Source organism: Hypanus sabinus, chromosome 12 (assembly GCF_030144855.1).
Source record: "Hypanus sabinus isolate sHypSab1 chromosome 12, sHypSab1.hap1, whole genome shotgun sequence".
NCBI classification, from domain to species: domain Eukaryota; kingdom Metazoa; phylum Chordata; class Chondrichthyes; order Myliobatiformes; family Dasyatidae; genus Hypanus; species Hypanus sabinus.
In genome coordinates, this window is record NC_082717.1 from 26020514 (window position 1) to 26046098 (window position 25585).

At 41.8% G+C, this 25585-nt stretch overlaps 1 protein-coding gene across 1 annotated transcript in view; it reads left to right on the top strand.

Annotated features, from left to right (window-relative positions):
* The first annotated feature begins 456 nt into the window (after window positions 1–456).
* The window catches only part of LOC132402716 (kynurenine 3-monooxygenase-like), a 45028-nt gene continuing 19899 nt past the window's right edge, over window positions 457–25585 (top strand). Inside the window, exons 1-4 of the mRNA XM_059985677.1 lie at window positions 457–653; window positions 10951–11020; window positions 13835–13932; window positions 20393–20482. Coding sequence (XP_059841660.1) covers window positions 579–653; window positions 10951–11020; window positions 13835–13932; window positions 20393–20482 — 333 coding nt within the window. The 5' untranslated portion in view covers window positions 457–578. The remainder of the gene's footprint in view (window positions 654–10950; window positions 11021–13834; window positions 13933–20392; window positions 20483–25585) is intronic.

A 25585-nucleotide genomic window follows, 5' to 3' on the forward strand; every position in this document is an offset into this window, starting at 1 on the left:
GTTCCTCCAGCATTTTATGTGTGGTGCTTGGATTTCCAGCATCTGCAGGTATTCTCTTGCTTGTGATTGGTATGGAACTTGACGGTTTTCGTCACAATGGGCCTTAGGAGTCTTTTTCTGTGCTCTGTGAGTCTATGTTGCGGTGATGTGAAAACAGAACTGCAGTGAGAAAATTAACAAACCTTAATTTTCCGCAGTTGATTTATGTTCAGAGGTATCTACTTGTTTTGTCTCACGGGTCTGTTGATAATTTACACGTTAAATTTCCAAAATTCGGTCTTAGTTGGTAGTGGTAGGAGGATCAGGTAAACCATCGGCTTGGAAATAGCAGAGGGAAGCAGCTGGCGTTCAATGCAATATTGCACTTACCGTTGGTCGCCGCCGGTTGGCGCCCTCCAGTAGAAATACTCGTGGGGGTGAATTAACTTGGAGCCAATGAAGTTTGGATTCCGAGATTACATTGTCTCTTCTACGGAGTTGAAACTAGAGAGGTTATCAACAGCATTCAATGTGGGTGTCAGTTCAGTGAGGTCTGTGCGATTGATGAGAAGGAGGTAGCGACTTCAGCTGTCTGTAAAATGTCATCACGATCAAGTTCCCAAAACTACGAGTGTGGGAAAACAAAGAAAGTCGTGATTGTTGGAGGTGGCTTGGTAAGGTTCAGACAGAGTTAAAAATCGTTGCAATTTTATACCAGGAGGAAGCCCTTGCTCGCAAGGCATGGAGATCGAGTTCCAGTCGCATCCTATAAAAAACAATTCAAAAGTGTTTTAGAAAGAACCGAATTTTACAATTCATGCTTATAATTCGAGAAAAGCCAATATAAAATGCCAGGGCAGCTTTAAGTAACTGAGAATAGGTTTTAGACTTGAGAGTTCTACATCATTATTGTAAACCTGCATTGTGAAATGTTTATCCTTTGGGAATTGTTTTAGAAGAGTTAGTAATCATTACATTACGCTGCAGGGTAGGGACGGGTATCGATCAAATACAGAATCACTCCTAGTGCGATTAGGAGTCCAAAAACCTGCTGATGCTGGAAATTGACATACAAACAGAAAATGGTAGACATGCTCAGCAGATTAGGTTTTGCTCGTGGAAGGAGACTCAAGAGTTAACGTTTCAGCACAAAGAGCTTCAGCAGTACGGAATACTGAAAACGGGCTCATTTTAAATTGCAGAATGTAAGACTGGAATGAACAGAACAGAGGGAATGCCTCAGATTTTTGAGAGAGACATGATTTGCATTTATATTTCCTTGTGTTCTTGCTGTCTCACTGCTTTCAATTTAATGCATTTATTTTCCTTTGATCGGATTCTCTAACTGCCCCCCCCCCCCCCCCGTATATTATGGCACAAAGTACATTGTTGGCAGATTATCCCAATCATGTTGAAGTGCTGGTGAGCCTGGCATCACTTGTGGGTTAGATGATGGGGTTTGCAGCAGACGACGTGAAGATCGCTGGAGGGGAAGGTAGTTTTGAGGAAGCCGAGAGGCTACAGAAGGACCTAGACAGATTAGGAAAATAGCCAAAGTGGCTGATGGAATGCAGTGTTGGAAAGTGTATGGTCACTTTGGTAGAAGAAATAAAACCATAGACTATTTTCTAAATGGTGAGATAAGTCAAGAATCCGAGGTGTAATGGGACTTGGGAGTCCTGGTGGAGGATTCCCTAAAGGTTAACTTGCAAGATGAATTGGTGGTGAGAAAGACAAATGTGATGTTAGCATTCATTTTGAGGGGAATAGAATATTCAAAGTACATTTATTATCAAACAATGTATTCATTATTCAACTTTCAGACTTGACTACTTGCAGGCAGTCACAAAACAAGAAACCTGAAAGAATCCATTTTTAAAAAAAAAACAACCAACACCCAATGCACAGAGAAAGGAGGGGTTGAAAAACCAAAAATCATGCAAGTAATAAAAGCAAGCAACAGCATTGTCCATAGGCCCAGAGCAGCTGGAGTAGGCCTATTGCCTCAGCCTCCGTTCATCAAATCACCATGAAGCTCGCAGATACGAAGTGCGTAACAGCTGAGGCAGTCTCACGCCTCAGTGCTGCAGAGGGAGAAGTAAACATGGTGGAAGTGTGAGTGGAATTGGCCCAATCCTCTCCTAATCCGTCTAGGTCCTTCTGTAGCTTCTCTGCTTCTTCAAAACTATTTCCCCCGCCCCCTATCTTTGTATTGTTGGCACACTTGGCCACAAAGCCTTAAGTCCCAATAATTAACGCACAAGTGTTGTCAGGCTCACCAGCCTATAATTTTCAGTTTATTTATTCTTAGCACCCTTCCTAACAGTGGAACATCAGCTATAAAATCAAGTGTGTAACGTTGAGGCTTTATAAAACACTGGGCAGCATCACTTGGAGTATGGTGAGCAGTTTTGAGCCCTTTATCTAAGAAAGGATGTACTGACATTGGAGAGACTTCAAAGGAGATTCACAGAAAAATATTCTGGGATTGAAAGGATTATCACATGAGTGTTTGATCGCTCTGGGCCTGTCCTCACTGGAATTCAGGAGAATGAAGAGGTCCTTATTGAAACCTGTTGAATGTTGAAAGGCCAGATAGAGTGACTCAGGAGAAGATATTTCCTAAGGTGGGGGAGTCTAAGACCAGAGGACAGAGCCTCAGAATAGAGTGACGTCTATTAGAATGAAGATGAAGAGGAATTTCTTTTTCCAGAGTGTTGAATCTCTGGAATCTGTTGCTGCAGACGGCTGTGGAGGTCAAGCCGTTGGGTATATTTAAGGCAGAAGTTGATAGATTCTTGATTAGTCAAGGCCTGAAGGGATATGGGAGAAGGCAGGAGAATGTTGAGAATGAAATGGATTAGCCATGATAAAATAGTGGAGCAGACTAGATGGGCCAAATGGCCTAATTCTGCTTATATATCTTGTGGTCATATGGTATTGTGAGGGATCAGATGTGTAATAATTTGGAAAGTTGGTCTGAATATGGATAGTCATTATGGCTTTGTGCATGGCAGGTTATATCTAGATTCAGGGAAGAAGATTTAGTATGGTGATGAAGAGAAACTGTTTTTCCCAGAGAGTGGTGAATCTGTGGAATTCTCTGCCTAGGGAAGCAGTTGAGGCTTCTTCACTAAATATACTTAAGATACAGTTAGATAGGTTTTTACATAGTAAAGGAACTAAGGGTTATGGGGAAAAGGCAGATGGATGGAGCTGTTTACGGACAAATCAGCCATGGTCCTATTGAATGGTGGGGCAAGCTCGATGGGCCGGATGGCCTACTCCTGCTCCTATTTCTTATGTTCTTATGTCTAACCAATCTTAGAGTTTTTTTTTGTAGAGGTTCCCAAGAAGATGATGAAGAAAAGGTGGTGACTACCTTTTTATTCTCGAGGCCATTGACAAAGTACTGCATGGGGTGTTAGTCCTGTATGTTAAGTTGCTTGGCATTCAAAATGAAGAAGTCAATTGGATTTCACATTGGCTTGGCTGGAGAAGCCACAGCATGATAGTAGATGGTTGTCTCTTTGATTGGAGCCTAATGACCAGTGGTCTGTTGCAGGTATTGGTGTTGGATCTGCCATTGTTTAATATATAATATAGATGATTAAACTGATAATGTGGTAAACTAGATCAGTAAATTTGTAGAAAATAAGATTTGCGATGTAGTGGACAGCAGGGAAGTCTATCAAATCTTGCATTGGGATCCAGACCAGCTGGGAAAATGGGTTGAAAAATGGCAGATGAAACTTAATGCAGACAAGAGAGGTGTTTCACTTTTAGGAGTGCAAACCAGAGTGAGACTTACACAGTGAATGGTAGAGTATTGGGGTTTGTGGCAGAACAAAGAGGCCTGGGAATACAGATACATAAATTCCATGAAAATGGCATCACTAATATGTAACATTAAGAGAGCTTTTGGCACATTGGCTTTCATAAATCAAGGAACAAGAAAGGTGATGTTGTATTGAAGTTGTATAAGACATTGTGTGCAGTTCTGGAAAGATATTGATGAGCTTCAATGAGTGCAGAGAAAATGTACATGGATGTCGAGATTTAAGAATCTGAGTTATAGGAAAAGGCCCTGTAACCTTATTCACCTGAGCACAAGAGAATGAGGGGAGATCTTGTAGGAGTATACAAAATTGAGTGATACAGATAGGGTGAATACTTGTAGGCTTTTAAGGGAGAGAAGTTCAGGGGAGACATCAGGGGTAAGTTTTTTTACACAGAGGGTTGTGGGTGCCTGGAATGACTTGCCAGGGATGGTGGTGGAGGCTAAAACATTAGGGGTATTCAAGAGCCTCTTGGACAAGCACATGGATGAAAGAAAAATAGAGGGTTATGGGGTAGTGTGGGTTTAGTACTTTTTTTAAAGGATTATATGGGTCGGCACAACATGGAGGGCTGAAGGGCCTGTACTGTGCTGTAGTGTTCTATGGTTCTATGGTTTTCCCCGTCAGGTTGGTTAAGACTAGAACTAGTGTGCATAAGTTTAGGGTAAAAGACAATGTTTGAGTGATGTCTTCACTCAGGATGGTGTGAATATGGACTGAGTTGCCAGTGGAAATGGATGATGTGAGTTCAATTGTGACATTTATTTATTTTGCAATTCAGCACGGAGTAGGCCTTTCCGGCCCTATGACCATGCCACCCCAGCAATCCCACAACCCCGATTAACCCTAATGTAGTCACTGGACAATTTGCATTGACCAATTAGCTTACCCGGTATGTCTTTAGACTGTGGGAGTTAACCAGAAGAGAAGTATGGATGAGAGAGTTATGGGTGGTTAGGGTCTGGGTACAGGGAGAAGGCATTATGTAGAAGACTAGCCCGACAAGGATTATATTGACTGAAGAGTACTACAGCATGGAACAAGGCCCCATGACAATGACAACACTGTTCTTATCAGAGGTATAGCCTTTGCCCTGTCCATTCCACCCCCACCTTCTGCAATTCAAAATTGACTTGTTTACTAGTTACGAGGTTTTTGAACTGAAAAATTATCTCTGTTTATCTTTCTGCAAATGCTGTCAGATCTGAGTTTTGCCCGGCATTTTCTGTTTGTGAACAGTCTGTGCACCCATATACTACCTCACTGTTCCTCTTTTCATGACATATGTCAGTGATAATAAACCTGATTCTCATAAAGTGACTGGTAGTATTTAATCCTAGAAAGACGTAAAAACAAATGATTTTTATACCAGTTTGTGTCCATTAAAGTAATATTAGTACAACACTTGTGTTGCCTTTCCATATACTTGGCATACCATTTGTAGAGTTAAAAATAACCTGTATTTTGGGTAGATTTTATGATTGACACACAGTTTTTAGGAGATAAAGGAGCAGAAAATGCAGGCAATTAGGTTGCAGTAATTAGGTGGGGTTTGCAGTCATCTGTCAGACATTGATTTACCAATGTGCAGTAGAATTTATGGTACAACTTGTGATAATGATTTGCATGATTAAAAATTAACCGGTTTACATTCTAATCCTGATTTTTCCATTCTTCACTCTCTCCCCACACTTCAACCATAAACGGAGTGTATGTGCAGATGAGGTGCTGGCCTTGGCCAGTAGCATTACACTGTGGCAGTTAGATAGCTGTTATGTCATGCTTGCATCAATGTTGTCATCTGTGGAAGCCAAATTAGCTGACGTATGACTTGAACTTTATTCTTTTGTGACATAAAAATCTATAAATTGCAAGAATCAATATTGTGGGGAAAAAAAGCAAGGTAGTTTTCAAGGATTCATGAACTAACAGGCTGGAGTATGCAAGGACATCTCCAGCTCTCACTGGGCATCAGACAAATGCCCCTGAAGAGCAGTGTGACCTGTGACAATGACTATTGCATGCTAGCACTCACATATACACATTAAAATGCTTGGGCAGGTTGGTTATGGCTGGAATTAACTCAGAATCAGAATTCAGGTTTAATATCCCTGGCATAAATTGTGAGACTTAAATAAGAATATAAGAGATAGCAGCAGCAGTAGGCCATTTGGCCCATCGAGCCTGCTCTGCTGTTCAATAAGATCATCGCTGATCTGGCCATGGACTCCTCTCCACCTACCTGCCTTTTTCCAATAACCCTTAATTCCCCTACTATGTAAAGATATATCTAACCTTGTCTTAAATATATTTACTGAGGTAGCCTCCACTGCTTCACTGGGCAGAGAATTCCACAGATTCACCACTCACTGAGAAAAGCAGTTCCTCCTCATCTTCATCCTAAATCTACTCCCCCGAATCTTGAGGCTATGCCCGTTAGTTCTAGTTTCACCTACCAGTGGAAACAACATTCCTGCTTCTATCTTATCCTTTTTCATAATTTTCTGTTTCTGTAAGATCTCCTCTCATTCTTCTGAATTCCAGTGAGTACAGTCCCAGGTGACTCAATCTCTCCTCATAGTCTAACCCCCTCATCTCTGGAATTAACCTGGTGAACCTCCTCTGCACTGCCTCCAAAGTCAGTATATCCTTCCTCAAGTAAGGAGACCAGAACTGCACGCAGTACTCCAGATGCAGCCTCACCAGTACCCTGTACAGTTGCAACATAACCTCCCTGCTCTGAAGTTCTAGCCATCTAGCAATGAAGGTCAACATCCCATTGGCCTTCTTGATAGCCTGTTGCACCTGCAAACCACCCTTTTGTGATTCATGCACAAGCATTCCCAAGACTCTCTGCACGATAACATGCTACAATTTTTTACCATTTAAATAATAATCTGATCTTACATTTTTCCTTCCAAAGTGGATGACCTCGCATTTACCAGCATAGTATTCCATTTGCCAGTACCTTGCCCATTCACTTAACCTATCTATATATCTCAGCAGTCTCTCCGTACCTTCTGCACAATTTGCTTATCCACTCAATTTAGCGTCATCAGCAAACTTAGATACATTGTACTTGGTCCCTTCTTCCAGATTGTTAATTTATTTCGTGAACAGTTCTGGGCCTAGCACTGAGCCCTGTGGCGCACCACCCATCACTGATTACCAACCAGAGTAAAACCCATGCATCCCAATTCTCTGCATTCTATTGGATAGCCAGTCCTCTACCTATGCTAATACATGACCCCCAACTTTTCAACTCCTTATCTTATGGATGAGTCTTTTATGCGGCACCTTATCGAACGCCTTCTGGAAATCCAAGTAAATAACATCCATCCATTCCCCTCTTTCCACTGCACTCATTATATCCTCAAAGAACTCCAGTAAATTTGTCAAACAGGACCTCCTTTTGCTGAATCCTTGCTGTGTCTGCCTGATGGACCCATTTCTTTCCAACTGTCTCACTATTTCTTCTTTAATGATAGCTTCAAGCATTTTCCCAACTACAGATGTTAAACTAACTGGCCTATAGTAACCTGCCTGTTGCCTTCATCTATTCTAGAACAGTGGCATGACATTCATCATCTTCCAATCTGCTAGGACCTGCGCAGAGTCGAGAGAATTTTGGTAAATTATCACCAAAGCCTCTACTATAACTTATGCCATTTCTTCCAGTACCCTAGGATGCATTCCATCAGGGCCAAAGGACTTGTCTATCTTCAGACCCGCATTTGGACAGCACTACCTCTTTAGTGATAGCTACTGTATCAAGGTTCTCACCTCCCATTGCATCCATAGCATCTTTCTTTGGCATGTTAGATGTGTTCTCCACTGTGAAGACTGACACAAAATAGTCATTCAAAGCCTCAGCCATTTCCTCATTACCCGATATCATTTCCTCCTTCTCGTCCTCCAAGGGACCTATATTCACTTTAGCCAACCTTTTCTGCTTTATATAATTAGAAAAACTTTTACTATCCATTTTTCTATTTTGTGCTAGTTTATTTTCATATTCTATCTTCCCTTTCTTTGCTGCTCGCTTACTGGTTCTTTGTTGCTTTTTAAAGTTTTCCCAGTGTTCCAGTTTGCTACGACTCTTAGTGACTTTGTACACATGAGTTTGATGCCTTTAATTTCCTTAGTTATCCAAGGCTGGCTCTCTCCACCCTTATTCCTGCTTTTAACTTGAATATACTTCTGTTGAGCATTGTGAAAAATCTCTGAAAGTCTTCCACTGTTCCTCAAAAGCCTGTGTTCCCAGTCTACACGAGCCAAATCCTCCCTCATCCCATTGTAGTCTCCATTGTTTAGGCATAATACACTGGTTTAGATTGAACTATTGCAACTTAATTTGTATCATAAACTCTGTCATACTGTGATCACTCTTTCCAAGAGGATCTTCAACTGCAAGATCACTAATATTGCCTTTCCCATTGCACAGGACCAGAACTAAGATAGCACGTTCCCTTGTAGGTTCAGTAACATGCTGTTCAAGAAAGCCACTGCGGATGCATTCTATGAAGCCCTTCCTCAAAGACCGTCTTGACCAACTTGATTCAATCTCTAATCTTCTTGACCCTATGCCAATTTGCACGTGGCTCAGGTAGTAATCCACAGATTCCTACTTTTTTTTTTGGTTCTACTTTTTAATTTAGTCCCTTGCTATTCAAATTCCCTCAGAGGAGCCTCTTTCCTCATTCTACCTATTTCATTGATACCCACATGTTCCACAACAACTGGATCTTTTCCCTCCCACTGCAAATAAGGTAGCGATGTAGTGTTCATGGGCTCAATGTCTATTTAAAATCAGATGGTAGAGGGGAAGAAGCAATTTCTGAATTGCTGAGTGTATGTCTTCATACTTCTGTACCTCCTCCATGATGGTAGTAAAATTAACAAGGCATGACCTGGGAATTGGGGCTCCTTAATGATAGATTCCACCTTTTTGAGGTATTGCTCCTTGAAGTTGTCCCGGATACTATGGAGACTAGTTTTCATGATGGAGCTGACTCAGTTTACAACACTGCAGCTTATTGTGATCCTATGCAGTAACCACCACCCTCCCATACCAGACAGTGATGCAGCAGTTAGAATGCTCTGAATCGTACATCTGTAGAATTTTTCGAGTGTATTTGGTGACATACCAAATCTTCTCAAAGCCCTAATGAAGTATAGCCACTGGTTTGCCTTCATTGTAGCTGTATTGATATGTTTGATCTAGGTTAGGTCCTCAGAGATAATGATACCCAAGAACTTGAAGTTGCTTACACTCTCCACTCTTGATCCCTCTGAGGACTAGTGTGTGTTCCCTCTTCTTAACCTCTCTGAAGTCCACAATCAGTTTTTTGGTCTTGTTCAGTGCAAAGTTGTTGCAGGAACACCACTTAACTAGCTAATATATGTTACGTCCTCTCATCTCCATCTGAAATTCTGCCAACAATGGTTGTATCATCAGCAAATTTATAGATGGCATTTGATCAGTGCTGAGTCACACAGTCATGGGTGTAGAGAGAGTAGAGTAGTGGACTCACACACCCCTTTGCCAATGTTGGTTTCTCTGGTCCGCACAGATTATGGTCTTCCAGTTAGAAAGTCAAGAATCCAGTTGCAGAGGAAGGACAGAGGCCCAAGTTCTGGAGCTGTTGATCAGAACTGTATGAATGTGTTAAATGCTCAGCTGTAGTCAATAAGCAGTATTCTGATATAAGTACTTGCATTGTCTAGGTGATCCAAGGTTGTGTGAAGAGCCAAAGATCTTGTATCCACCATAGACCTACTGTGGTGATAGGCAAATTGCAGTGTGTCCAGGTCCACGCTGAGATAGGAGTTAATTCGAGCCATAGCCAACCTCTCAAAGCACTTCATCACCGGAGGATGGTCCTGAACACACTGCAATTTGTCGATCGCCACAATGAATACAATGTCACTGGCTCTCTGCTTTGGAATACCGAGACAACCACGGGTTATATCATCAGGCTACTGTTAATCAATTACAGCTTGGTATTACACATCATCATTCCCTCAATACTAATAACCAAGCTTCAAAACTGGGGCCTCTGCACCTCCCTCTGCAACTGGATCCTCAGCTTCCTCATCACAAGACTGCAGTTAACAACTTCTTACTGTTAATAAACACACGTTCACTTCATGGACACATGCTTATCCCACTGTTCTACTTTCTCTACATGCATAACTGTGTGACTAAGCACAACTGAAACACCACTTATAAATTTGCTGCTGATGCCACTTTTGCTGGTAGACCATCCGATGGTGATGAGGAGGCTTACTAGAGGGAGGTAGATCAGCTGGTTGAATGATGGCGAAACAACATCCTTAAGCTCATTGCCAGCAAGATCAAGAGACTGATTTTGGACTTCAGGTGGGAGAAGTTGAAAGATCATACGTCAGTCTTCATTGATAGGTCAGTGGTGGAGAAAGTGAGAAGCTTTAAATTTCTGGGAGTCAGCATTTCAGAGGATCAATTCTGGGCCCAACACATTGATGTAATCATGAAGAAGTTGCATGAGCAGTTCTACCTATTAAGTCTACCTATTAAGACATTTGAGGAGATTTCGTATGTCATCAAAGGCTCTTACAATTTTCTAGATGTACAGTGATGCATTCTGACAGGCTGCATCACAGGAGGCTCAAATGCACAAGACTGCAAGTGGCTACAGAAGGTTATTGAATCAGCCAGTCAAATTGCGGGCATAACCCTGCCCATCATCAAGGATGTCTTTAAGAAGCGATGCATCAGAAAGGCAGCATCTATCGTTAAGGGTTGTCACTGTTTGAGATTTGCTCCCTTGTCATTGCTCCCATCAGGGAGGAGGGAAAGGAGTCTGAGTACCCAAGCTCAACAATTTTAGAACAATTTTTTTTCTCCTGTGCCATTAGACTCCTCATGTCAATGCAACCAGGTAAAAATGTACCCAGTTGACAAGAAAGCAGCCAAAATAAAGGTCTGTAGTCATTCACAAGTGAATTAAATTATTGTTCTCATTTCTCTCCAAATTTATTTCTTCTTCAGAAATGAATGCTGCTGAAAGCCATTGCATTCACGGATGGTGGTGCAATTGTTGATGTGCTGTTAATCTGCAGAGAAACAAATAGTATTTTCTTTCCCCAGGTTGGTGCTTTAAATGCATGTTTTTTTGCAAAGCGAGGCTTCCAGGTGGAAGTTTATGAAGCACGGAAAGGTAGGTCTCACTATGTATTCTATTTCACTGTATTCAAACACATCTCAGATTTGCTCTGTTGTCTTCTTTATAGATCAGAAGTATCCATTAAGTATATAGTTATTAAATAATCTAAGGCCTGATTATTTATGTCTATTATATTAAAGAAGTGCCAACTGCAATTCCTATCCACATCCCATTCTTCCAGTGTAGCTATTCAATTCTTTAGTCATACTTTGAATCAATAAAATAATTTGAAATTGATACCTTTATTGTAAGATCTTTTTATTTTAAGGGGCAGAAATTCGCCTTTGGTTGCTTATACTGAGTTATTGGCAATTACTTAATTTTATATTCCACTTTTACCATCTAGTTCAGTTAAAATCAGTCCAATCATGTCTTTGGGCTAAGTGCAACTTGTAAATTGATGGGGTGAGGGGTTGTGAACAGGTTCTGGATGTGAACACAAAAGGAAGATAAAAGATCTGGCTAAGATACGAGTTGTATAATTGAGCCAAGTGACAACAGTAAGTAAGCTTGGAAGGGATACTCAGATTATAAAACAATTTAGAGGGTGATAGAAGGAAACAGCACCAGAGTTATTTGTGCTTTTGAGCAGAGGTGACTTGGCCAGAAATCTGGTTGAAAAGATTCAGGAATGGAACCCTGCTACTCCATTAATCGGCAAGAAGAATGAAAGTGCCTTGGAGTTATTCTGACTTAGAAATGATCTACTGAATGGAAATTTTTAGTTAAATTTTATTAGTTTAAATGTCTCCAGAATACCTTTTAAAATTATTTAACTTCCGATCTCTTTTGCTTTGAAGTGGTACTAATTGAAGTAGTACAGTTAGCCTGACATTAGTAGTGGGAAAGATGCTGGAGTCAATTATAAAAGAGGAAATTACGACACATTTGGATAGCAGTGGAAGGATCAGTCTGAGTCAGCATGGATTTACAAAGGGAAAATCATGCTTGACTGATCTTATGGAGTTTTTTGAGGATGTAGCTATGAAAATGGACAAGGGAGAGCCAGTGGATGTAGTGTACCTGGGCTTTCAGAAAGCTTTTGATAAAGTCACACATAGGAGCTTAGTGGGCAAAATTAGGGCACATGGTATTGGGGGCAGAGTACTGACATGGATTGAAAATTGGCTGGCTGACAGGAAACAAAGAGCAGCATTTAACAGGTCCTTTTCAGAATGGCAGGCTGTGACCAGTGGGGTACCGCAAGGTTCGGTGCTGGGACCGCAGCTGTTTACAACATACACTAATGATTTAGATGAAGGGATCTAAAGTAACATTAGCAAATTTGCTGATGACACAAAGCTGAGTGGCAGTGTGAAATGTCAGGAGGATGTTATGAGAATGCAGGGTGACTTGGACAGGCTAGGTGAGTGGGCAAATGTATGGCAGATGCAGTTTAATGTGGATAAATGTGAGGTTATCCACTTTGGTGGCAAGAACAGGAAGGCAGATTACTATCTAAATGGAGTCAAGTTAGGAAAAGGAGAAGTACAACGAGATCTAGGTGTTCTTGTACATCAGTCAATGAAAGCAAGCATGCAGGTACAGCAGGCAGTGAAGAAAACTAATGGCATGCTGGCCTTTATAACAAGAGGAATTGAGTATAGGAGTAAAGAGGTCCTTCTGCAGCTGTACAGGGCCCTGGTGAGACCCCACCTGGAGTATTGTGTGAAGTTTTGATCTCCAAATTTGAGGAAGGACTTTCTTGCTATTGAGGGAGTACAGCGTAGGTTCACAAGGTTAATTCACGGAATGGCAGGACAGTCATACGTTGAAAATTGGAGCAACTGGGCTTGTATACACTGGAATTTAGAAGGATGAGAGGGTATCTGATTGAAATATATAAGATTATTAAGGGATTGGACATACTGGAGGCAGGAAGCATGTTCCCGCTGATTGGTGAGTCCAGAACTAGAGGCCACAGTTTAAGAACAAGGGGTAGGCCATTAAGAAAAGAGATGCATAAAAACTTCTTCACCCAGAGAGTGGTGGATATGTGGAATGCTCTGCCCCAGAAGGCAGTGGAGGCCAAGTCTCTGGATGCTTTCAAGAGAGAGTTAGATAGAGCTCTTATAGATAGCAGGGTCAAGGGATATGGGGAGAGGGCAGGAACGGGGTACTGATTGTGTAGGCCGAGTGGCCTACTCCTGCACCTACTGTCTATTGTCTATAATTTGATGGCTGGCTCCATAACTAATATCACTGCATAAATAAAGGGGTTGGAATTCTTCATTGTTTAAAATGCTATTCAAAGATTCTTTGAATTTAGTTTAATGCAATGCATAGGTATTAAATCCTTTTCAGACTGGTGACTAAATAATGCAAGAGTGACAGTTTTGTTACCTGTTTACAAAACTGGCACAAAGCAGAAGATTTCCAGCTTTCCAGCTTCTAAACTATTTGGCTATTAACTTCTCAAAGCTGGTAATTTGAATGGCACTATTATGACATTTTGTGATAAGGTGCAGAAAAATTATTCTTGATTGTCAATTACAACAGTGGTCCCTTCTTCATAGTGTATGCTTGGGAATAAGGAGGAAGTTAGTCTTTGTAATGACTGCCATAGCAGAAGGACCCAACGAAGTTCATCAGCTGAGATCAACGGTGAAGAATTGCTCTTCTCTGCAGCCTTGTATACTTTCCTATTTCAATTTTATGTCAGATTCTTGGAAGTGATTATTGTTACACAGTTGTTCAGACTGTGAATGTTAGAGTATTTCCTGGGGATCCTACACTTGAGGGTAGCTAATGGATAGTGATGTATTTAAGAGAAGAGTGCCTTGACATCTCCCATTCCCTTTATGACAGATATTCGAACTGCTAACGTTGTACGGGGAAGAAGTATCAATCTTGCCTTATCTTACAGAGGTCGGCAGGCTTTGAAAGCTGTTGGAATGGAGGACCAGGTATGGTGAAAGTAGATTTTCTCTTCAAGTTGATGGAATGGAGTAGTGTGAACACAATTTTTTTCTTTATTTTAAAGGAAGATTAATTAATTGCCTTGTTTATCTATGCAAATTGGTGAGCCAGAATTAAGTTAATGGATTCTGCCAGTGTTGAAGAAAACTGTTTTAAGCGGGTGAATTCCACAGATTTAGCTTTCAACAGACTGCAATTCTCCTTGCTCACCCAAAGCTTCTGGTTTGGGAAAATACAGTTTGTTCTTGAAGGACAACGCTGATCCACAAAGATTTTGATTAAGTTGATGACTGTTGTAGCATTTTTGCTCAGAAGAAAATATGGTTCAGGTCCAAGTATTTAATGTCCAGAATCAGGCCTATAATAAAGAACAGTTGCTGATGACACCATTCATTATACAGTAGACTTTCCTTGGGATTTTGTATCTATGTTAGTTCTCCTAAGTACCCAACTTCACTCTCCCTGTCACTGAATATCCATCAGCCATCGTTCTCATTATTTCAATATCCTCAAACCTGTAACTATCTTCATCACAATCTCTTGGAATGAGGATGACTCACTTTGCCTCCAGTTTTTGGATCTGAGATTGCTGCTGAGGCTAGACTCTGCCACAACAGGAGCAGGAGTGTTAGGGAGGTTCATCGATGGAAAGTGGCTGCAGGGTATTGTAGACTCAGCCAGCTCCAGTATGAGGACAAGCCTTCCAACCAATGTGGACATCTTTAAAAGGTGGTGCCCAAAAGCCAACATCCATCATTAAAGATCCTCACCATCCAAGACGTGCCCTTCTCTCATTACTGCCACTGTGATGGAAGTACAGGATCCTGAAGAGACAACTCTCAATATTTTAGGAACAGCATCTTCACCTTCACCATCAGATTTCTGAATAGTCTTTGAACACAACTTTAACTATTCTATTTTGCAGTATTTTAGTATTTTATTTCTTATTGTAGCATGTAATAACTTCCATTGTTTTTCCACAAAACCTCAAATTTCACAACATGTCAATTATGATACGTCAAGTTGGATTTCTGACCCTGATTTTTGCTCAATTCAGTCCTGGGTCCTCATTCTGAATGAGCTGGTGATTCCCACTAGTTGGTGAAAAATTTTATTTCTTCTGCATTATTTTTATCCCTCATCCTTTCAAAATCCTTGGATTGTTCCATCCACCTGGTAATCTCTGGCTTAGACCACTCCGAGTAGGCTGTCCGTTTGGTGGGGGTGGGGTGGGGGTTTAGTGTCGGCATGTGAGCAATGTGGCCTGCCCATTGGAACTGGCAGAATGTAATTCAACCCTTAATGTTGGGATCATTGACCTGGGAATGGACACTGTTATTGGCTCGTTGATCCTGCCAAAGGATTTGGAGGATTTTGTGGAGACAGTATTGGTGACATTTGTCCAAGACTTTGAAGTGTCCACTTTGGGAACTGAACAGAAGAGTTCATGGTCCTTCAACTCGGTCTGAGTTTAATCTGGATGTTCAACACTTTTGCATAAGGTGACCGGAGAATGTGGTACTAGAAGCAGTACTTGATATAAAACAAATGATTCTGCAGTTGCTGTAAATCCAAGCCAAAGACACACAAAATGCTGGAGGAATTCAGCAGGCCAGGCAACATCTATGGAGAGGAATAAACTGTCGATGTTTCTGGCTGAGGTTTGTTTAATTAAGACCCTTCATCAGAGCGGTGTTCTTTGTTTGCTCTCCAACCCTAATTGTTAGAACATCTCCAGAAGTTTTAAATAATTAAATGTAAATAGTTTAAAATTAAAACTTTTAATACTTTAAGAAAAGACATTTAAATTGAATATTGTTTTTTTTTCCAAAAAACTCACTTGTTTGTATTTCTCAATCTGCATTAGCAATTCCAGCCAAATGAATGGGGCTATGGTGCATTCCCCTCTGGTATAAAACTGAGGGGCCAGATACAAAGTGCATCCTGTACCCCTCATTCATTTCCTAGCACATACCCCCAACCCCGCTGTCATGTAACAGCTCAGTATGTTTGTGCTCAGCCCCTGAAGTCTGTTCAGAAATGCAGCTCTGCCTGTAGCTGATTCCTGACTTGCTGCATTGTACTGTGTGAATAAACTGGGTTAGCAGACTGCTGGATAGCTTGATCCAGCCATCATAAATACCTTTTTGATATTAGTTTGGTCGTGTGTCCACTAGTGAGCTTGAGATTCTTGACCAGTCATCTTAAATTGATACATTTAACAAAATATAGACCACAATCAGGGAATGTCAGTGTTACTGGTCAGTTTCACCAGTGTTACCATTATCTCACTTTCTCTCAGTTGTTCCTGATGACCACACCTGCAATAGGTGAATCCAGCTGCAGCTCCTATCAGACCGAGTTAGGGAATTGGAGCAGGAGCTGGATGAATTACGGATCATTCGGGAGGCAGAGGCAGAGATAGATAAGAGTTATTGGGAGGCAGTCACACCGAAAAGACAGGAAGTAGGCAAATGGGTGACAGTCAAGAGAGGCAGGGGGAGCAGACAGAGAGAGAAGAGCACCCCATTGGCTGTTCCCATCAAAAATAAGTATACCGTTTTGGATACTGTTGGTGGGGATGACCTACCAGGAACAAGCTGCAGTGGTCCTGTCTCTGGCACTGAGGTTGGACCCTTGACTAGGAAGGGAAGAGAAGAGAGCGGTATTGATAGGGGATTCTATAGTCAGGGGAGCGGATAGGAGATTTTGTGGGGAAGATCTGGAGTCTTGGATGGTATGTTGCTTCCCTGGTGCTGGGGTCCAAGACATCTCAGATCTCAGGTTATTCTCAAGAGGGAGGGCAAGAATCCAGATGTTGTGGTCCATGTAGGGACCAATGATGTGGGTAGGATGAGTGAGGGGGTCCTGCGTAGGGAGTTCAGGGAGTTAGGTGTGAAGCTGAAGAGCAGGACCTCCAGGGTAACAATCTCAGGATTGTTACCTGTGCCATGTGCGAGTGAGGCAAGGAACAGAAGGATTATAAAGATTAATACGTGGCTGAGAGGATGGTGCAGGAGGGAGGGCTTCAGGTTTGTAGATAATTGGGCTTTGTTCAGGGAAGGTGGGATCTATTCCAAAGGAACAGTTTACACCTGAACTGGAGCGGTACTAACATTCTTGCAGGGAAGTTTGCTAGTGCTTCTTGTGGGGGTTTAAACTAAATTTGCAGGGGGCAGGGATCCAGAATGTGAGGGAGGATAGCGAGAGGAAGAATAAAGGACAGGTGGGGACTACACGGTTCCTGAATATTAAGTGTGTAGTAGAGGAAGATGGGGCGGAACAAGTGATAAGGAGGACTCATGTACAGAGGGATGGTCTGACGGAACATGGAGTTAAATGTGTTGAAAGAATAAGTAAATTTAGGAAGGACAACAAAATTCAAGGGGTGTATAGCCCGATGGGAGTTCAGGGAGCTGGGTTAAGCACAATAGGCAGCGATTTAAACAGCGAGAGGAGAAATGGGTTAAAAATTCTATATCTGAATGCACAAAGTGTCAGAAATAAGGCAGATGAGCTTGAAGCTCAGGTGCGAATGGGTAACTATGATGTTGTTGGGATAACGGAAACATGGCTGCAGGGAGATCAGACCTGGGAAATGAATGTACAAGGGTATACTTGCTATCGTAGGGACAGAAATGTGGGCAGAGGGGGTGGGGTGGCCCTGTTGGTGAGGAATGAGATTCAGTCCTTTGCAAGGGGGGAGATAGGGTCAGGAGAAGTAGAGTCTGTGTGGATCGAACTGAGGAACAGTAAGGGCAAAAGGACCCAAATGGTTGTTGTCTACAGGCCACCAAACAGTAGCATGGATATTGGGTGCAAGTTGAATAGGGAGTTAACATTGGCATGTGGCAAAGGTAATGTCGCAGTAGTTATGGGGGATTTCAACATGCAGGTGAACTGGGAGAATCAGGTTGGAGCTGGATAGGGAGTTTGTAGAGTGCCTACGGGATGCATTCATGGAACAGCTTGTACAAGAGCCAACCAGGGTCAAGGCTATTCTGGATTTAGTGTTATGTAATGAACAGGATTTGATAAATGATCTCACAGTAAAGGAGCCACTAGGAGGTAGTGATCACAATATGATAAGCTTTTACCTGCAATTTCAGAAGGATAAGGGCAGCTCAGAGGTGTCAGTGTTGCAGATGAACAGGGGAAACTATGGAGCCATGAGGGAGGAGCTGGCCAAAGTTGACTGGATGGATATCCTAGCAGAAAAGACAGTGGAACAGCAATGGCAGGTGTTCTTGGGAATAATGCACAAGGTGCAAAATCAGTTCATCCCCTAGAGAAGGAAGGATTCAAAGGGGGGAAAGTGGCCACAGTGGTTGACAAAGGAAGTCAGAGATTGCATAGCATTAAAGAAAAAGGAAATATGATAGAGCTAAGGTGAGTGGGAGGACAGATGATTGGGAAGTTTTTAAGGAACAACAGAACTTAACTAAAAAGGCAATACGGGGAGAAAAAAATGAGGTACGAACACAGGCTAGCCAGGAATATAAAGGAAGATAGCAAAAGCTTTTTTAGGTATGTGAAGAGAAAGAAGATAGTTAAGAATAATGTTTGGCCCTTGAAGAATGAATTGGGTGAAATTGTTATGGGAAACAGAGAAATGGCAGAAGAATTTAATGAGTACTTTAGATCTATCTTCACTAGGGAAGACACAAGCAATCTCCCAGATGTATGGATGGGCCAAGGACATAGGGTAACAAAGGAAATGAAACAGATTGACATTCGGAAGGAAACGGTGATGAGAAGACTGATGGGACTGAAGGCTGACAAATCCCCAGGTCCAAATGGTCTGCACCCTAGGGTACTAAAGGAGGTGGCCTTGGAAATTGCGGATGCATTGGTAATCATTTTCCAATGTTCCTTAGATTCAGGATCAGTTCCTGAGGATTGGAGAATGGCTAATGTTATCCCACTTTTTAAAAAAGGAGGGAGGGAGAAAACAGAGAACTATCGACTTGTCAGCCTGATATCGGTGCTGGGAAAGATGCTAGAGTCCATTATTAAGGATGAAATAGTGGCATATCTGGATAGCAGTGATAGGATTGGACCGAGCCAGCATGGATTTACCAAGGGCAAATCATGCTTGACTAATCTATTGGAGTTTTTCGAGGATGTAACCAGGAAGTTAGACGGGGGAGATCCAGTGGATGTAGTGTACCTCAATTTTCAGAAGGCATTTGATAAGGTCCCACATAGGAGATTGGTGGGTAAAATCAAAGCTCAGGGTATCGGGGGGAAGACATTGACATGGATAGAAAGCAAAGGGTAGCGGTGAATGGGTGTTTCTCGGAATGGCAGGTGGTGACTAGTGGGGTGCCACAGGGCTCGGTATTGGGACCACAGCTGTTTACAATTTACGTTAGCGATTTGGATGAAGGCATAAAAGGTAACATCAGCAAATTTGCTGATGATACTGAGCTGGGTGGCAGTGTGACATGTGATGAGGGTGTTAGGAGAATTCAGGGTGACTTGGATAGGCTGGGTGAGTGGGCAGATACTTGGCAGATGGTGTTCAATGTGAATAAGTGTGAGGTTATCCACTTTGGGAGTAAGAACAGGAAGGTAGGTTATTATCTGAACGGTGTAGAGTTAGGTCAGGGAGGAATACAAAGAGATCTAGGAGTCCTTGTTCATCGTCACTGAAGGTGAATGAGCAAGTGCAGCAGGCAGTGAAGAAGGCTAATGAAATGTTGGCCTTTATTACAAAGGGAATTGAGTACAAGAGCAAGGAAATCCTTTTGCATTTGTACAGGGCCCTGGTGAGCCCACACCTGGAGTATTGTGTACAGTTTTGGTCTCCAGGGTTAAGGAAGGACATCCTGGCTGTAGAGGAAGTGCAGCATAGATTCACGAGGTTAATTCCTGGGATGTCTGGACTGTCTTACGCAGAGAGGTTAGAGAGACTGGGCTTGTACACGCTGGAATTAAGGAGATTGAGAGGGGATCTGATTGAAATATATAAGATTATTAAGGGATTGGACAGGATAGAGGCAGGAAATATGTTCCAGATGCTGGGAGAGTCCAGTACCAGAGGGCATGGTTTGAGAATAAGGGGTAGGTCATTTAGGACAGAGTTAAGGAAAAACTACTTCCAGAGAGTTGTTGGGGCCTGGAATGCACTGCCTCGGAGGGTAGTGGAGGCCAATTCTCTGGATGCTTTCAAGAAGGAGCTAAATGGGTATCTTATAGATAGGGGAGTCAAGGGATATGGGGACAAGGCAGGAACCGGGTATTGATAGTAATTGATCAGCCATGATCTCAAAATGGTGGTGCAGGCTCGAAGGGCCGAATGGTCTACTTCTGCACCTATTGTCTATTGTCTTGCCAGAGATGCTGCTGAATATTTCTGGCTTTTTTGTATTATTAATAAAATCTTTTGTTTTTTGTGTTGCAAATCTCACATGTCTTAAATTCTTCAAATGTACTTCCTCTAAGGTCATTTCCAAGGGTATTCCCATGAATGCTAGGATGATCCATTCTCTTTCGGGCAAGAAATCCTCGCTTCCTTATGGAAAAAAAGGCCAGGTGAATCAAGTGTCTTGAAAATGTGTTTTAATGCTTGCAATATTGCGGGGAGGTTCTTGAATGCTTTTGTTTTTTTTAATGTACGCAGCTGAGGTAAACCCAATGTGATCTTTCTAAAAGCAGACGGATGACCCAATATAATTACTTATACCAAATACTACATGAAGGAGATTCATTCCAGGGAAAAATTAACTTTAGAGCAGAAACCATGGTGGAATGCAGAACAGTTAGTGAGAAGTAAATGGCAGAAACTCTGGACGGACAACTGCTGACCACCTTAAGTTGCTGGGGTCTTGGCTTGGTGGCACCTTCGAAGGCAGATGCTTTCTGAGCACCAACGATTCACAGAGTCTTATCTAAGCCAAGGGTTCCCAACCTGGTGTCCATGGCATAAAAATAGGTTGGGAACTCCTTGATTTAAACTGATCACTGACCATGTCTGCAGTGGTAATTGCAGTTGTCAATCGTGCATCAAAAGTGATAGCAGAACAATGATCTAGAAACAGGACAGGGATTGCTGAAGGTTCGAGGATTTTCTGTATTATTTCATATTTTCAACATCTGCAGTAGTTTGACTTTTGCAATGATGTTGAAACCCCAGGTTCAGCCATTGACTCTGCTTTCATTGTATTGGGATACTATGTCCTAATGCAGGATGCTATGATTCTGCAGTGGCTTGACAAACCATCTCTTAAACAGATGTCCATTCACACTCAAAGTATCAGGCAAAAGAGAATCAGGAAGAAGCTGATACAAATTGTGAATTATTCAAGTGACCCATGAAAAACTGGAAAATGAGCTTCTGATCCAAGGCCACGTGGGAATTTCTCAGACACCCAGCTCCTTCACCCACATCTCTATTTACAAAGTTCAAAGTAAGTTTTATTATCAACATACATGTATATCACCATATACATTCCTGAGGGCATATTCAGCAAATAGTAACTACAACAAGATCAATGAAAGATCAACCATAGAGCAAAAGACAACAAACTGTGCAAATAAATAGTAATAAATAACAAGATAAAGAGTCCTTCAAGAGAGATTGGGCCGTCTGGTAATGTAGTAGCAGCAGCAGCACTGGACTTTGGGGTGCATAGTCCTGAGTTCGAATCCCAACCTGGCCAGCAGCAGCATCTGTGTGGAAGAATGGCCTGGCAATCTACTTCTGTATCTTGCCATGGAATCCTTATGGACAACTACACTATCCATAAGGTCACCATGACTTTAGGACGAGTCGCCAGCACTCAACAACAACAATAAAATGAGATCATTGGTTGTGGGAACATCTCGATGGATGGGTGAGTGAGTGTGGTTAACCCCTTTGTTCAAGAGCCTGATGGTTTTGGCACCAGGTTTAGAAATGAGTAACAGATCCTCGTCATTTGTCATGAAAGGGTAGCAGTGAGTTGGGAACTTGCACACACGTAGAAATTTAAAATTTCTGTTCTAGGTGGAGTTATTTTTTGTTTGACCCCTCAGTGGTTCAAACTGCATGTGCAGAAAAGATGGGGAAATGAATTGACAGAGGTCTACCGAGATATAAAATTACAACCTAACCAAACCTAAGCACAGTCTTTCTGTTTGTAATATTCTCCCAGCCCAACCTGATCCTCAGTGTTGATACCATAAGATCTAGGAGAGGATTAGGCCATTTGGCCTGTAGAGTCTGCTCTCCTTTTCATCACGGTTGATCCAATTTTCCTCTCAGCCCCAATCTCCTACCTTCACCCTGTTCCCTTCATGCCCTGACCAGCCAAGAATCTATAACCTCTGCCTAATATGCATAAAGACTAGGCCTCTACAGTGGCTTGTGACAAAGAATTCACCACTCTGTGGCTAAAGAAATTCCTTCTCATCTCCATCCTAAAAGGACACCCTTCTATTCTGAGTTTGAGTCCTCTGGTCTTAGACTCTCCCAGCATCCTCTCCACATCTACTCTATCAAGGCCTTTCACCATTCGATAGGTTTCAATGAGGGCATCCTTCATTCTTTTAAATTCTAGTGAATATACTCCCAGAGCCATCGAAAATTCTTCATATGTCAAGCCAATCAATCCTGGAATCACTTTCTTAAACCTCGTTTGAATGCTCTCCGGTTTAAGCACATCCTTTCTAAGATAAGGGGCCCAAAGCTGCTCTCAGTACTCAACGTGAGGCCTCACCAAAGTCTCAAAATTACATTTTTGCTTTTATATTCTATTTCTTTTTGAAACTAATACTCACATCACATTTGCCTTTCTTACCACAGACTCTACCTGCAAATTAACCTTTAGGGAATCCTGCACAAGGACTCCCAAATCCCTTTGCACCTCAGTGCTGTGTATTTTTTCTCCATTTGAAAATGGTTAACTTTTTCATTTCTTCTACCAAGGTACATGATTATACACTACTGTATACCATCTGCAATTTCTTTGCCTATTCTCCTAACCTGCCTAAGTCCTTCAATAGCCTCTGTACTTCCTCAAAGGTACCTAACTCTTCACCTATATTCATATTGTCTGCTAACTCTCTGCAATAAACCCATAAATTTCATTATCCAAATCATTAACATTTAACATAAAAAGAATCAGACTGAACACAGACCCCTGTGGAACACCACTAGTCATTGGCAGCCAGTCAGAAAAGACTCCCTTTCTTTGCCTTCTGCCAACCAGCCACTGCTTTATCCATGCTAGAATATTTCCTGTAATACCATGGGGTCGAAACCTATTAGGAAACCTAATCTGTGGCACCTTGCAAAAAAACCTTCAGAAAATCCAAGTACACAACATCAACTGATTCTCTTTTGTCTATCCTGCTTGTTATCTCTGCAAAGAATTCCAACAGGTTTGTCAGGTTGATTTTCCCTTGAGGGAGCCATGCTGGCTAAGGCCTATTTTATCATTTGTCCCCAAATACCCTGAGACTGCATACTTGATAATCAACTCCAATATCTTTGAGTTCAGACTAATGGACCTGTAGTTTCCTTTCTTCTGCCTCTCTCCCTTCTTGTAGTGACATTTGCAATGTTCCAGTCTTTCAGAATCATTCCAGAAACTAGTGATTCTTGGAAGATCATTACTAATGCCTCCATAATCTTTTCAGCCGCCTCTTTCATAACCCTGGGGTGTAGTCCATCTTGTCCAGGTGACATCCTCACCTTCAGATCTTTCAGTTTCCCAAGAACATTCTCTGTTGTAATAGTAACTTCACACACTTCATGACCCCTGGCATTTGCAACTTCCACCATGCTACTAGTGTCTTCCATGGTGATACAAAATACTTAGTTAGTTTGTTTGCCATTTTCTTGTTCCCGTTACCACCTCTCCAGCATTGTTTTCCAGTGGTCTGATATTTACTCTCATTTCTCTTTTACTTTTAATGTATCTGGAGAAACTTTTGGTATCCTTTTTAAATATTATTGGCTAGCTTACTTTCGTATTCCATCTTGACCTTCTTAATGACTTTTTAGTTGCCTTCGGTTGGTTTTTAAAACTTCCCAATCCTCTAACTTCCCTGCAATTTTTGCTTGATTATATGCCCTCTCTTTGGCTTTAATGCTGGCTTTGACTTCTGTTGTTAGCCACTGTTCATCTTTCCTTTAGAATTCTACTACTTCTTTAGGATGCATATAACCTGTGCCTTCTAAATTGCTTCTAGAAATTTCAGCCATTGCTGCTCTGCCATATCTCTGCCAGTGTTCTTTTCCAATCATTTCTGGCCAACTCCTTTCTCATGCCTCTGTAATTCCCTTTACTCCACCATAATACTAGTAAATCTAGCTTTAGCTTCTCTTTCTCAAATTTCAGGATGAATTCAAACATATTATGATCACTTCCCTTAAGGGTTCTTTTACCTTAAACTCTTTAATTCTGGTTCATTGCATAACAACTAATCCAGAGTAGATTATCCTCCAGTGGGCTAATCATGCACTGCTCTAAAAAGCTGTCATGTTGCACTCTAGACATTCTCCCTCCTGAAATCGGCACCAACCTGATTTTCCCAATCTACCTGCATATTGAAATCTCCCATGACCATTGTAATATTGCCCTTTTGGCATGCATTTTCTGTCTCCCATTGTAATTTGTAGATCACATCTTTACTACTGTTTGGGTGTCTGTATACAACTCCCATCAGGGATTTTCCCCCTTGCAGTTCCTTAGCTCTATCTACAAAGATTCAACATCTTCTAACCCTCTTTCTAATGTTTTTTTTTAACCATCAGAGCAACGTCACCCCCTCTGCCTTCCTGCCTGTCTTTCTTATGTTGTGTATCCTTGGATATTAAGCTTCCAGCTATAATCTTCTTACAGCCAGAATTCACTGATGCCTATATCACATCTGAAGCTGTGCTACAATTTCAACTACCTTATTCCGTACACAGTGCGTATTCAAATATAACACTTTGCTTATTCACTTTCTTTTGATTTTTGTCTGCCTTTTACGTTATAACTCATCCTGTTGACTGCAATTTTGCCCTATCTACAGTCTCTCTTCCCTACACATTGCCTCTGTTTGTAAACAGTCCACCTTTCCTACGATCCCTCTTGCACTGAAATATATGCCGCTTAGGACATTAGTCACACCTTTTGATTCCTAACTGTGAGGTCTTGCCAACATCTGTCTCCACAACTTTTCCACTAACTGTTCTGGCATTCTGGTTCCCATTCCCCTGCAACTCTAGTTTAAATCCCACTGTGCAGGACTGACAAACCTTCCCGGTAGGATATCAGTCCTCTTCCCGTTCAGGCGCAAACAGTCCCTTGTGTACAGATTACACCATCCCTGGAAGAGAGCCCAATAATCCAAAAATCATATGCTTTCCCTCCTACACCAACTCCTTAACCACGTATTAAACTGTAAAATCTTCCTAGCACTGGCCTCACTAGAATGTGGCACAGGTAGCAATCCTGAGATCATAAACCTGAAGGTTCTGCCTTTTAACTTAGTACCTAAGTCTCAGAAGTCTCTTTGCAGAACCTCATCACTCATCCTACCCATGTCATTCGTACCAACATGGACTACGACTTCTGGCTGTTCACCCTCCCTCTTAAGAAATGCTGAGGACTGAATCCGAGATATCCCAGACCCTGGCAACCAGGAGGCAACGTAGCATCCGAG